The sequence below is a fragment of the Equus przewalskii genome, chromosome 24 (assembly GCF_037783145.1).
Source record: "Equus przewalskii isolate Varuska chromosome 24, EquPr2, whole genome shotgun sequence".
NCBI classification, from domain to species: Eukaryota; Metazoa; Chordata; class Mammalia; order Perissodactyla; family Equidae; genus Equus; species Equus przewalskii.
The window spans coordinates 6,051,390-6,065,667 of record NC_091854.1 but is presented as its reverse complement, the minus strand read 5'-3'; the positions used below and the strand labels follow the sequence as shown (position 1 = coordinate 6,065,667).

General features: G+C 38.9%; 1 protein-coding gene across 9 annotated transcripts in view; it reads right to left on the bottom strand.

Moving 5' to 3' along the window:
• Nucleotides 1–907: 907 nt before the first annotated feature.
• The window catches only part of ARHGAP29 (Rho GTPase activating protein 29), a 76,812-nt gene continuing 63,441 nt past the window's right edge, over nucleotides 908–14,278 (bottom strand). For 7 of the 9 annotated variants that reach the window (XM_070592602.1, XM_070592601.1, XM_070592600.1 and 4 more), the window contains 8 exons: nucleotides 13,403–13,501; nucleotides 12,250–12,389; nucleotides 11,788–11,976; nucleotides 11,371–11,508; nucleotides 7,309–7,541; nucleotides 5,728–6,058; nucleotides 5,488–5,596; nucleotides 908–3,020 (listed from right to left, as the gene is read on the bottom strand). In XM_070592602.1, coding sequence (XP_070448703.1) covers nucleotides 2,137–3,020; nucleotides 5,488–5,596; nucleotides 5,728–6,058; nucleotides 7,309–7,541; nucleotides 11,371–11,508; nucleotides 11,788–11,976; nucleotides 12,250–12,389; nucleotides 13,403–13,501 — 2,123 coding nt within the window. In that variant the 3' untranslated portion in view covers nucleotides 908–2,136. Of the gene's footprint in view, nucleotides 3,021–5,487; nucleotides 5,597–5,727; nucleotides 6,165–7,308; nucleotides 7,542–11,370; nucleotides 11,509–11,787; nucleotides 11,977–12,249; nucleotides 12,390–13,402; nucleotides 13,502–14,278 lie in introns of all 9 variants that reach the window. The other 2 variants (XR_011532542.1, XR_011532541.1) reach the window with 1 other exon arrangement.

The following is a 14,278-nucleotide window of genomic DNA, read 5'->3' as shown; positions in this document are numbered from 1 at the left end:
CTGACGGCTGAAGCTGGACAAGATGCCAGAGAGCCCCAAAGGCAGGAAGGACCCAAAAGTGGAATTTTCACTTGTGAGCTTTAACAGTGAGGGGAAACAGAGAGGCCAGTTAATTATACGATATATTCTTTCACTGAGTTGTCGCAATACCATAAGAGAAAACTGAAGGAGTTTTAAAAGTACATTGTCTAAGTTTCAGTATGAGATAATGAGAAAATTCTGGAGATGGATAGTGCTCATGGACGGAGAACAATGCGAATGTACTTAACGCCACTGAACTGTACACTTAAAAATGGTAAATTTTATGTTATGCATATTTTACCACAATAACAAGTTTTTAAAAGGTGCATTTTCTATTGTTAAACACTACTGATACTACTTAGTAATAATAGAGTCATTAAGAGCACTAACCATCAGAATCTCTCAGCCCTGTGTCTGAGACTTGACTCCAACTGCTACATCTGTGGAACTGAGAGCACATCATTTAACTGAGCCTCAGTTTCCTTATCTGTAACACAGGAATAAAAAAATACTTACCTACCCATCATAGGCTGCTGTGAACCTGAAATGAAATTATTTACATAGGAAATCAGCAGAACTCAATAAACGCTGGCTCTTACTTTCTTTTCAGGTTTTTGCAGCAATACACTTCTTCTATATTTTGTACACTGCAGACTAAAAAGAAGGCTCCAGCATAAAAAGGCAAGTTATTCCTGTTTCTCTAGTCCCTAATGTCACGTAGAACTATATAACAACTTCTCATAAAATGCATTCCACGGTGTAGTCAAGGGATGTAGAGATCCAAGTGCTGACACTAAGCCAATGGTCAGTAAACCTTAAAGTCTCATACCCTAAGAGGCAACAACTGCAGAGAAGTCATAAGAACTTGAAATAATGTAACAGGTTATACATAGACAGATATATATTTTATCAAGTATAACACGGTCATATAAAAGCATATACTAAAAATAGAATTCACACATACAAAAAGAGGATTTTTTTTTGTCCCTTTATATCCTATCTTAGGCAAAATAACAAAACCCAGAAAATAACAAAACTGTACTAGTTCTGAAAAATGGGAATTTTATAAATGAAATATATTCAATCATCTATACCCCTCAAATTCCAAACAATGAGGCTTATTGAACTATACTCTTAGAATCAACTTAAATAAATCTTTGCACGATTCAGATGAAACATACATTGTCAATGGTTAAAAGTCCAGGTAGAAAAAGTACATAAAATTATTCATAAACATTTCATACAAAAGGAATGGTTTTTAAAAAGAAACGCAGACAATAATAAGAGGAAATGAATTTTAAAACGTTTTTTTGGACCATTATATAAAACACCAAAAAGTTCAAAAATGTTGAACCACAAAAGTTTATGTAGAACAAAGCCAAGAGGTGAAAAACTATAAAATGTATTAAAACCATCTAAAGCCAAATAAAACATAACTGAACTATATAATTTAGAAACAGGTTTAAGTGCATCTTCTTTGTACAATTCAACTGCCTACCACATGTAAAATCTGGCAATTAATTAAAATGCAATTAAATATAGATTTGCAAGCCTTTTGACCATTGTGTGAATATTAAAAAGTTAAGTGAATTGCCAATTGAAAAATAAAAGGTTACATACATACCATAAAAGCACAAATAGTCAAAGATGCAGTATAAAATTGCGTGAAAAAAACAATCATACCAAACAAAGATCTTTTGGGCACTTGCATTCAGAAACATTCCTTTTATAAATAAGCACTTAGTTTCACTTAAAAAAAAATAAAGCTGTTTTTCCCCAATTGCACCTATTAGTCAAGAACTATATCATATATTAGTGATGCATTTAAATGGACCATTTTATGGGAATAATCAACTGAACTTTAAAAAAATATGAGTCTACCTATTTATTCACAACTTCAAAAACACAGATAATTCCAGTGAGGCACAGCTGTGGCCCTATCTAACATTCTCCCATTCAGTATAACCAACAGAGGCTAACACAACACGACGACAGAAAGCCAAGTCCATGAGGTGGCAATCCTACAAAAGGGGCCCTGCAGTCAAAAATGTCTTTCACAAAACACAATACCACAAAACAAAACGACAAAAATAGAAAAGCTGAATTTTGACAGCCCTACACAAACTGTGGGATCTCATCTTCAAGGTCTTCAAATTGCTGCATGCGTTTTAGCCTGGGCCTCTGACACGTGGGGTGCACGTCCGGCAGGTCCCGCTCCTCGGAGTTCTCTTTAGGTTGACTGCCCGGCTGCCCGGCACAGGCTGACCCATTTTCTGAGTTTGGAACTGATTTCGGCGCGGGCCCCTGGGGAGTGTGAGCTGTGCCAGGAGGCCCTGCTGCGGAGGCGGCTGCAGGTTTCTCTTCGTCCCCTCTCCCACTCCCCGCGGGGGCATGTGGTTTATAAAACGTCGTCCAGTGCTGAGGCTGCAGTGTCCTGGGTGCTCTGGCAGAAGTGGGAGGACATGAGTCAGAGGACCGTCTCTCTGACACCTGTCGAGCCGACCTCACCGGGTCTGTGTATGGCTTACTGGGCTGGGCGGCACTGACTGGGTGGTCCCCTCCGAGCCTGACGCTCATCGTCACTCCTCTTTCCTGGAGCGCACCGGGTGCAATCACTGGAGTCTTTGCAGTAAGGTCATTTTTTTCATACTGTTTCTCCTGGGTTTTCTGTAGAGTTTGCTGGTCAAAGCCATCAAATTTGTAACAAACAACAGTGGGCGTGTCTTTTCTATTAACTCCTTCAAAGGCAGGATTCTTGCAAAACCTCTCTGAATTAACACTTCCCGCATTTCTGCCATTTCTCTCATTAGGAAGGCTTGCAAGAAGCAGTAGTCTATCAACAGGCAAACTAACAGGTCTAATCTTGGTCCGTGGAGGATGCCTCTCAACACTGTTTGTTTCCCTACTGGGTTTCAGAGGAAGTGGCTTGGATCTTCCATCTTCCATCTTTCGTGATGTGGATTCAAGCTCCTGGTCTACAAGGAAACGCACTTTGCTGTCTGAAAAACGAAAGGATTTACTTAAAAGTCAGCTTTATGGCAGGTGGTTAACAAGAAAGTCTGAATGAGTTATAAAAGAACATCCTCCCAAAACAACAAGGGTCTTCCATATATATTTTTTTCCTGAGGAAGATTCACTCTGAGCTAACATCTGTTGCCAATCTTCCTCCTTTTGCTTGTGGAAGATTTGCCCTGACTTAACATCTGAGCCAATCTTCCTCTATTTTGTATATGGGTCACCACCACAGCACAGCTGCCGATAAGTGGTGTAAAGTCCACGCTGGGAACCAAACCTGGGTTGCCTAAGCAGAGAGCATGGAACTTAACCATTAGGCCACAGGGCTGGCTCCAAGGGGTCTTCCATATTTTTTTCAAGTTATTCTCAGTTATATATGCAGAGGAGTTGCATATTCATAAAGCATTAAAGGCATACTTTGAATAAAATAAATAAAAATGTGAGAAGTCTCTATCTATTTAAATCAATATAATAAGCAGCTACAAAATCCCCTGCAGGTCAATTAAAAAAACACCTGCTTAAGCACTTCTTTTTACGTAATGCACATGAACAAGTATTTGCTGGGTGAAAGAGCTGTCACAATTTCAATAAGCAGACAGACATTGGTATACTAACATCAGGAAAGGGACACCAATTTACACACCAACCAAATGCAGGTGTGCCCTGAGTCCCAAGGCTTTAGCCAACTCACTCAACCTGCTTTTGAGATACATTCAAGCCACAGTGAGAGCATATCACAGAATTGCTTTAGAAACCCCTCATATCTGAAAAACTAATGTACTGTAGCATTCATCCCGTCCAATTAAGGTCGAATACTTCTAAGTAAAAAATGCTGTTCTCTCCATTTACTGTTTGACTTATTTTCTTCTCTTTTCTATCAAGTCTGGAACCATGGTCTATGTTTTCTTAAACTGGAACCCTGAGCTCCTTCAAACCCTGTCCCTTTTTACAGCATCTCCCCTAAAAAATTCCCATTTCTGGAAAGTTCCAGCCCTCTGCTCAGGCTCCTCTTCGGGGCAGGGGTCTTCAGACAGGTGCCCCTCAGGATCACTGTTCGTCATGTCTCAGCTGACCTCCTTCCTCCCTGAGACTGCTGACCTCTCTTCCCTGGGCTTCTAGGGCGATGCTCTCTTGTTCTGCTTTCCCAGGTCCTTCCCACATTTATAGACCATTCTACGGGAACTGACTCTTTGGGGTCTGGCTGTAGGCACCCACCAAAGAATATTTTTCAAGTTCTGTGGGAAAAACTTATAGCCTACTGGATACGAGAGCAGACTCTGAAGCCCAGTGGCCGGGTTTAGTTCTGCTCTACCGCTTTCGTACTGGGCAAGGCACCCTCCCTGTCCCTGAGTGTCCTCATCTGTGAAAAAAGAATCATAACTGGAGCTATGCTGATGTGTGGCCTAAATGATCTAACCATAAAAAGTGCTTAGAATTATCTGGTCTATCTATAATAAACACTCAAAAAATAGCATTTATTATTATTACTACCTATTCCTAATTGGGAGCCCTGGATCATGGGATAGTGAAATAAGTACAAACAGAGGTTCAAATACTGACTGAACAATTTATTAGGGGCATGACCTTTGACATTATTTAACCTCTCTCGACTATTAGGCTATGGGTTGGACGGGGCTAATACTGCCTACTTTATAGCACAGAACTGTTATGAAGATCAAATCAGACAAACGGAATCAAATGATAAGCACAGTGCTGAGCACACAGCAGCAGGTACTTAACGAATGTTCGCTCTTTTACTTTTTTTAGACCCTATCAGGCTATGATCACTGATATTTGATTACACATCAATTTAACAGATATGGCTGCATTTAATAAAATCGGAATTTAGCTGTAGTAATATACAGAATTACAGTAACAAATGGAGATCTTTCCACCAGTTTGACAGTTACCAATCACTGCAACTAAACTTATCGAACAGTGAATAAAATGACAACAGTCAATGAAAAAGACACACGCTTATGTGTGCTTAATGTGTTAAAGGCAAGTGACAAGTAAAACCATTTGAAAAAAATGTTAAGTTTTAGAAGTCTGAATTTTTTGAATTTTAGGAGTCTAGTTTACTCTTTATTAGCAGTTAGATCAATACAATGATCTGTACTAACAGAGATGCTAACGTATTATCATACTGCTCAACACCTTCCTGCCCTGACTTTAATTGAGGGCAAAAATAAAGACAAAAAAATATTTCAGAAAGAGCACAAAAAACACCTAGAACTTCAGGATGTCTTTTTGTAAGAAGGATTATTGTGAAGGACAACATTCATTTACGTGCGAGGTACACTAAAAGGAAACTTCCTTAATGGCGAGCAAAGATCCGTTTACTAGTGAAGCTTCCTTCTCTGACTTTCAACTCCACTCAGGTTGGCTCTTATTCATGGTTTATTGGCACAGTTTTAAGTCACTAAATATGTATTTTACAAGGCCACTCACCAATGAGACACGCATCACATTTTTCTAATGCATTTTGCTTTCGTTCTGATTCCTCAAACGATTTAGCTGGTTCAAAAATCTTGCTTTCATTATCTGCAGTATGGATATCCTGTTGATGGAAGAGAATTTTTAAACTTGAAGAAGTAAAACACACCTCAAAATAAACAGTTCAAGGATTTTTAACTTATTAACATAAACATTACAAAGTTCCAACACAATTTCATAAAGGTCAAAACTCACTTCCTTTGAAGAGAAAAACAGTGACTTCATGGAATGTTCTGGGTCTCTTTCTTCTGGTGACAACAGAGGTTTTGGAAAACAGCCTTGATCAACCTGAGGTGCAACACCACCTGTACTACACACAACTACCTCTTGTGGCTGAAGGGACCCATCGAAGATCTTCTGTGAGTAAGTAATGAGGAACTCCACCAACCGTGCTTGATTTGAATATTCAGCAAGAGAGGAGATGGTGACAGGAGCAGTTGTGGGCCTTGGCCTAATGAGACTTGGTCCAAATATCACTCCCAAGTTTCTGGAGTTCATCTTGTTTTCTTCTGCGTGATCTACGACTCTGAGAAGTAGAACACGCAAAGTTCTATGAGATTTGCCTATTAGATTTCCTTGATGATAGTTTACTATGGCTTGGGAAGCGTGGAGGAAAAATGGGCTACATAAGTCTAGGAAAAGGATATATTTGATTAAATATTAACCACACACCAAATTGGATTTCACAGTATTAGGATGAAATTTAAGTAAGTAGAAGGAACTACTACAGTTTTACCAGCAGAAATTAAAAAAATACCCCTAAAACCTGCTCCCATCTTAGTACACAGTACATCCTCCCAGGTCCTTATGCTGGAAACAAACACCAATGTCGATTTCTCTCTCACGGCCCAGAGCTATTCTTCAAGCCTAGTTGATTCCGCTTCCTAAAGATCTCTCTCTTCTTTTGACACTCCCACTGCTCTGACTTTACCTCGAGCTCTCATCCTCTTTTATTTCTATGACTATTCAAGGAGATTTAAACTGCAGTAAAGGCCTCCCCTCCAAGCCATTCTCCATATCGCTGCCAGAAAGAGCTAACAGGCAAATCTGAGCATGTTAAATACCTAGCTCAAAATTCTTTATTGAGTACAGAAGGAAGATAGTCAACTCATCTGCCAGGTATGCAAGACTTTCTTTATCAGGCTTCTACCTAGCCCACCTCCTGCTAACGCTTGCTATATCCCAGCCTAACCAAATTCCCAAATGCAAAATGGTCTCTTATGTCTCTGTGTCTGGTACTCTCTGCCCGGAATGCTCTTCTGCACATTGTCTGCCACAAAACCACTTCTGAGTTCTTCAAGTCTGGCTCAGAGCTACCTTCACTGATTCACGACCCTTGCTCCCCAGTCTTCCTCAGCATATTGTGCACACCTCTGTTATGACAGGAATGATGCTGCACTGCACTTGCAGCAGGTCTGTCCCTAAAGCTGACAGATGGCAGCAAACGGATGGCAGAAACCTTGTTTTCATTCTTGTTTCCCTACTTAGGGCCTGGCACACAGGAGGCATCTGCAGAAAAGATGCTGGCTACATGAACATACATTCACTGTCTCCTTTTCCCTAACACATATTAGAAATGAAATGTTCATTTTAAAAACACCACCACAACAATGTGAATGTACTTAATACTACTAACTGTACACTCAAAAATGGTTAAGATGGTAAATTTATGCTATGTGTATCTTACCACAATTTTTAAAAACCAAAAAAACAAAAACAAAAAACTGGTCAATCCTCCATCCACTAATGGACGCTTGTCTTATACAAAGTTCTTACCGCTTAAGATGTACTATGAGGTAATGAAGACTGTTAAAATTTGATGCTGGTAATTGTCTTAGAAGGTCCCTGCTTTTTAGAAGAATTCGGTTTATTTCTATGGATGTACCCGGCCATTTTTTGTCCTCAGAGCTATCCTTTTTTGTCTCTTGTTCTTCATTCACAAGTTGAATCTCTTTTGCAAGGTCTATAAATTCCTTGTACAATCGGAATAAAATAAATGGTTCTGGGAGCTAAAGAAATAAAATTACGTTAGGAATATCATTCTATCCATTTTTACCCTGATAATAACTTACTGAATAGCTACTGAATGGTTTAGCATGTCCCTTTACATTAACAAGACTTAAGGTCAATCCACATCTAGAAATCTACATATGTTTGCTACAGATGTGATCTATAAAGTGAATCCGACATCATCACCATAAATTCTATCTATATTAAAAATGAGTTAACTGATAATCAATAAAAACTGTAAACCTAAAGCTGCATAATGGGACTTAAAGACTCTGATACATATCCTATACCAATTACATTCATGACTGCCCCGAAGTCAACATGATCTCAACTGTTCTGTGGAAACAAATGCAGGATAATCCACAAAATAAGTCAAATTAATTAGAAAAAGATTATATTCTGAATTTTATTGCTTGAGTTTTACTTAGGTCAGACTGAAGATTAGCATAAGATAATATGGCTTACAAGAAAGAAACTGTCAACATTTCATTTATCTAATTTTTAAATACAACTTGAATTGCTGTAAGGAGATCAAAAGAAAAAGTTTCTCCAACAAACTATCAAAGGGAATGTACCACCCTGTCTGTCTACAAGCATAACTGATTTCAATGTTTCCACTGCTCACTGATGGAAAATACAGGGTTTTTTGGGTAGCTGATGCCCTATACTATCCGTCTGAGGTAGGCGCCCGCTTCTCCAGTTTTCCTGCTGATCCCTGAGAGGGGATGCTTTGAGATCAACTTTCAGCTCCACCACTGTGGGATTTGACGGAGGTCACTGAACCTCTTGGAGCTTCAGATTTGCCACATGGTATGGGAGTAAAATGAAGGCTACTCTCTCCTACTGTAAGAATCGAGCACGGCTTCCCACACTAAAGTCTTGGTCCCATAGCATTCCTGAGACAGAATGAGAACTGACAGCACTGGGCTCCATTCATTTCCTCTCCCTGACTGGCTCGAAGCGATAAAGGACGATTCGTCGTGAGATTTACAGTCATTCAAAGGTAGCTGCCCTCCATGTCTCAGCTGAGAATCCTGTTAAACGTGATTAAAGAGTTATCAATAGTTTCCTGGGCTAACACGGCAGATCCAACCTTCGTACCTCATTTCTTTCCCTTCAGCAACTCCAGTGAAATACAATTAAGCCCACAGGACTGGGAAAATAGGAATGGAGACACAAGCAACATTTCACAAGCAGAACAGCACATGAACAAGTGCTGACTCAGCAGTCCTGAGAGAGCTGAAATCCCAGACTGAGACCCAACACGATTTACAGGACCCTAAGGAGACTCAGGGACTGTCAGCACTAGGTCCTCTGGCGCTGGGCGAGGGTGGGCTATCTAAGAAGCATTAGATCTCTAGATCCTTACCTCCATTCCATGCTCCTGGGCTACTGTTCCCCCAAAGTCTGGGGATTCTTTCCTGGGCAGTGTAAAACAGAGGGTCTCTGGATGGGCAATGCTAACACAAGGAATAGATGGGCAATACCTAAAAATAGGGATTTAGGGACTGCATGCATGCCCAGATCCTGGAGCCTTCTACTGTACTTGGCCCCCAGGGTTCTGGCACCATATCTCTAGGCAGGGAAAGACTCTTCTTTGGGCTATCAGACCAGCCCAAGAGTAGACACCTAGAGGTACAGACATAGGTGTTTCCCAAACAGCCCACCTATATCATACCACAGTAAAGCTCAAATCTGCAGAGCCTTCATGTATTCAAGAGCTTCCAAAGAGATTTCAATTCCCAACTCTATCATTTTAAGCAGACAACCATGGAAGACAAATCAAAACAGGCAGAACAAAACCAACTTGAAGGTCTAAACTTGTGCTATCAATATGGTGGCCACAAGCCACATATGGCTACTGAGCACTAGAAATGTGGCTCGTCCAAACAGACATGTCCTCTAAATGAAAAATACACACCAAGATTTCGAAGACTCAGTACCAAAAAGAGGTAAAATATTTCATTAATAATTTGAAAATATTGATTAGATATTTAAATAATATTTTCAATATGTTTTAAATAAAATATTAAAATTAACTTCACCCTGTTTATTCTTTTTATGTGGCTACTAGAAAATTTAATACTATATATGGGGCTCACATTCTGTTCATATTGGACAGGGCTATGAATATCCTCAGGTAGATAAGATACTGCATTCATTAAAAAAGAAAGAATGCTATATAAGGAACAGAGAAAACCAGAGTTCTTAGAAATTAAAACATGACCTTAGAAATGAAATAGTTTACAGTAGGGGTGGAAGATAAGGCTGAGGAAATCTCTGAGAAAGTGTTAAAACAAAAACAAAAAAAGGAAAAGCAATAAACAATAGAGAAAAGGTAGGGGAACTAGAGAACCAGTACAAGTTGTCAAGTATCCAAACTAAGTTCCAGAAAGAAAACACATAGAAGATTGGACAGGGGAGAGGGGAGCGGGGAGAAAATGAGCAACAAAATAAAAGTTCCAAGAACTAGAGGACAAGTAACCAGAATGACAGGGCTCGTGGAGTGTCTGAAACCGTGGATGGAAATACACCCACATCAAGGAATATCACCGTGAAATTTCAGGATAATAGGGGAGAAAGAAGATATTACAAGCTTTCAGAAAGAAAACAACAAGCCACGTACAAACAATCAGGAATAAGAAGGATCTCAGGCTTCAAATAGAACAAAAAATGCCTTCAAAGTTCTGAAGAAAAATCATTTCCAGTCAAAAATACTACAAAATACATTTACACATAAATAAGGCTTCAAATATTTACTCTTATTTCCACCTTGCTGAAGGATGTGCATGACCAAAACAGGAGAATAAAACAAAAACAGGAAGACGTGACACAGAAGACAGGTGTTCCCTCAGAAAAGAGAAGAGGGTGGAGATCCCAGGATGACAGCTATTCATCACATTACAAAGGACCCAGATGGAGAGCAGCACCCAGAGCCGTGCTGAGGTCCAGCACCACCACTCTCCTAACTGTCTCTTCACCTGCACCTCAGGACAGAACGCAGCTGCGCTTGGCCCAGATCTTTCTGTACTTGGCTCATCAGGACAATGTGCCGATTGTTCCTGCAACCCTTCCATGAGCTGCTGCCTGAAGCCACTGAGGCCACTTACTTCACCTCGTAGAGGTGTTTTCTTTGGACCTACTCCTGTCAACTGCAGGAACAACCGTGAGCACAGACAGAAAAAATATAGAGCAGCCTGCTCCCTAGTCATACTCCTGCTGAACTTCCAGTACCTAGCTTAGGGGACAGCCCTGCCTGAGGCCCCAAATATGGTGAACTTCCAGGATGCATTCACGACCTTGCCCGCTGACCTCTCACAACAGCTATTCTAAAATATCAGAGAAGGTACAGCTGGACCATAACGTGGACACTATTCTACTTACTGAATCCTTCATATAACAGCATGAATAATAGCCTTTCCTTACACAGCTAGATTTACGCTTTCCACTTAGTTTTCCAAACTTAATGATACATTGCTTAGCAATACACAACAGGTATTAAAAGTATAAAGAAAAGAGAAGGAGCTATTGACACAGTGAGGGAAGACTACTAGGGTGAGGCTGCGGGCTGCAAATGGGGGGGGCACACAGAGGCCTTCTCTAAGGTACAGTAATGTTTTATTTCCGTAAGCTAGGTGATGGGAAAGGAGAGTTTGTTTTTATTATTATTTTTAAATTGCACATCTATTTTACACACTCTTTGATCTGTACATTAACAATTAGATATCAATATGGTCTATGTCAATGAAAATACTTGTAGCAAATGTTATCAGCAAAATATTTTTGCTCTTTTCTATTTAATGGTAGTTTGAAGGGTAAAAACTTTACCTGTCGAAGGTATAATTTCAAGACGTCACAGATGTCATGTGAACTAAATTCTGAAATGTCTACCAAGTGCATTCCATTTTCCAAAGCTTGACACAGTTTTTCAGTTTTTATTTTGTTTCCACATACACGATAAATTCCCTTGAGAAGAAAGGGGAAAATTTTTGAAAAATTCTACACTAGTACAAATAGCTAAATGCAGACATCTAAATATTTTTGATGCGTCTACTTCAATTTTTATTAATCTTTCAGAAAAAAATTAGGGCAAAATGAAGAAATATTTTCCAAATAAATCTGAATAAATTTGGTTACTTATTAAAATTTGAGAGCACTGTTTTCCCTTAAAGTCTCGTTATCATTAAAACAAATCACACAGGCATTTATCTTTTTAAACTTTCCATCTTGAGGGTTATAATGTACCTGTAGACACAAGGCTCTATTTTCAATCTCTGATGCACATATTTTGAGTATAAAAGGGATGCCATCTGGTTCCTTTCTTGCGAGGTGTGTGAATTCTGCTCCAAATAAGTGTATTTTCCCCAGAAGCTTCTGATGACCACAAATGATTACTAAATTTTCCAAACACTTTCGGTGACAAACAAGGAGACACTACAAGAAAAATGATAGTTTAACACTGGTTAACTCACCTCGAAACTATTCACAACTGAGAAAACTACAGGTAGAGTGGTAACATGACAAAAATGAGTTTAAAAGGTATTGCTTGTGGTGTTCAAAATACACTTAATAGCAGTATGAAATTACAGAATGCACACTGTGGCTCAATTTATTAAAAATATATTTGCAAAAGATTCTAATCAGTAAAATTAATAACAAAAAAGAATAAAGCACAAAAGAACTAATGTAACCCCAGAAAGCTCTTACCTCTTCGCATTCCACACCCTGGAACACTACAATGCCTTCGCAATCCCTACATTTCGTGGGGGATCTCAGTTTACGAAACTTGTGAGTGAGGGCTGCCTTTGACATCAATGTTTTCTTAAATGTTCCAAGGGAATTGGGTCCTTGCAACAGAAATAGATTAATATATAAGAATTGTAAGATGACAGAAAAATCATAGCATATGATACTTATTTTGAAAAATCTTTAGACTTTGTAATCATTCCTATACTATTTTGAGTCCGTTAACATCAAAATAAGCATCCAGTTTATAGATCTCTTATGAGGCACACATTTATCAAACATTTTAGCTATGAGTAAAAATCACCATCAACCAGCAAGATACTTCTAAAATGGCATGACGTAATGTTTTCAGAATCAGCAAATTTATGGTTATTATGCCCTTTAGAGAGCTGGGAAGTGTTACATAGGTGGAATTACATTCTTAGAAAACGCTCCTACGAAAGCTTCAAAGAAAACCAGCCATATGAGGTTTGTGTGTCAGCATTATTTGCAATAAGAAAAAAGTATTCTTAATTCATTATAAAGTTTGAGATGACACTAGGTAGTTATACATCATTATCCTACCAGGTCAGATGTTCCATATTATTTTAGGAACTGATGCCAAAAGAGGTGTCTGGAGGTCTCAAAAGTACAAAACTAACTTATGAGAGTCTAATTTAAGTCACTAAGGTAACTGCCTTCTCTTTTAGATCCTGCAAAATCCACAACTTTCCTTGTCTTCAAGAAGTATACGTATTTACTTTTCCTGCCTAGCTTCTTGCACTATTTCTTTTGAAGAGGTTTTTCAGAATTTCCATACACTGCAACCCTTTTAACAGTTAAGTCACAGTGTTAGGTTTACGAAAGATCAAAACATCTAGCCTATTTTAGGACCATGCCAATACATTTTAAATCTAGTAGTTTTGCTGCTTATTCTTATATTTCTATTTCTAACACTTGATTAATATTATCAACCCATATTATACATAATTTGTTGGGATATATTTAAGTCATTATAATGCCTTTTGTTTAATACACAGCAAAGTAATTCTTTAAATTATACTATGTTCCCAATATCATGCAGTGCTATTGCTTTGACTGGTTTAGTGGGAACTCGATTCAGGAAGCACAATACCAGCTTCCGACGGGGAAGGAGGCTCTCTTTCATCCAGATCATCTGCAGAAGACATGGTTCCACTGGATGGAGTTCGTGGAAGTTTCCGATGAAAGTCTCCTAAAAGAAAATTGTGGATACAATTACCTGGCCATTCACTGTAGAATTTTAGAAATGGGTAGTATCATTTTTTGAATAGTACAAGTCATACTATTTTATTAGCTACAGTGTAAAAATTTGCTTCCATTCTCAGACTTTGGATACAGAGAATTCTGATATTTATTCCTGGGAACAAAAGAGAATTTAACCAAATCTGACCTTTCCCAATAAATTTACACAAATTTACATCCATCCCAACAAGACCTTACTGCCAACTTCTAACAGTAAGTATCGGAGACTGTAGGCTCTAGAAAGATGGGGAGTATTTTCTATTCACGTCTCACATCTAGTATATGACAGAGGGGCTAACACAATGGAAAGGTTGTCGTTAAATGCTTGCTGAATTAAGTTATAAATAAAAGTATACAGTGTAACATAAAGCTTCCTAAAATATACAAAAATCTAGAATACAGCAATACAACAGTAACACCACATTCATGTCACCAGTAAGACAGCAGACTGGGACCCAGGAACCATGATCCCTGGCAGGGAGCTGAGAGCACAGGACACAACGAAGCCAGCAGAGGACCCTGCCGTGTGTAGCAATGCATGTTCAGAAGCAGCCCAGCTAGGTAATGAGGTTTATCTGCTCCCTGCTGATATACAAACATATCCACATGGAAGAATTCACTTAACTCAAGGCCTTAACAGTCTCAGGTTCAGAGTTAGAAAGGCCTTTACAAATGATTTAAACCAACATCCTCTGCAAAAAGATCGCTCCTCAAAATATGCTTAAAA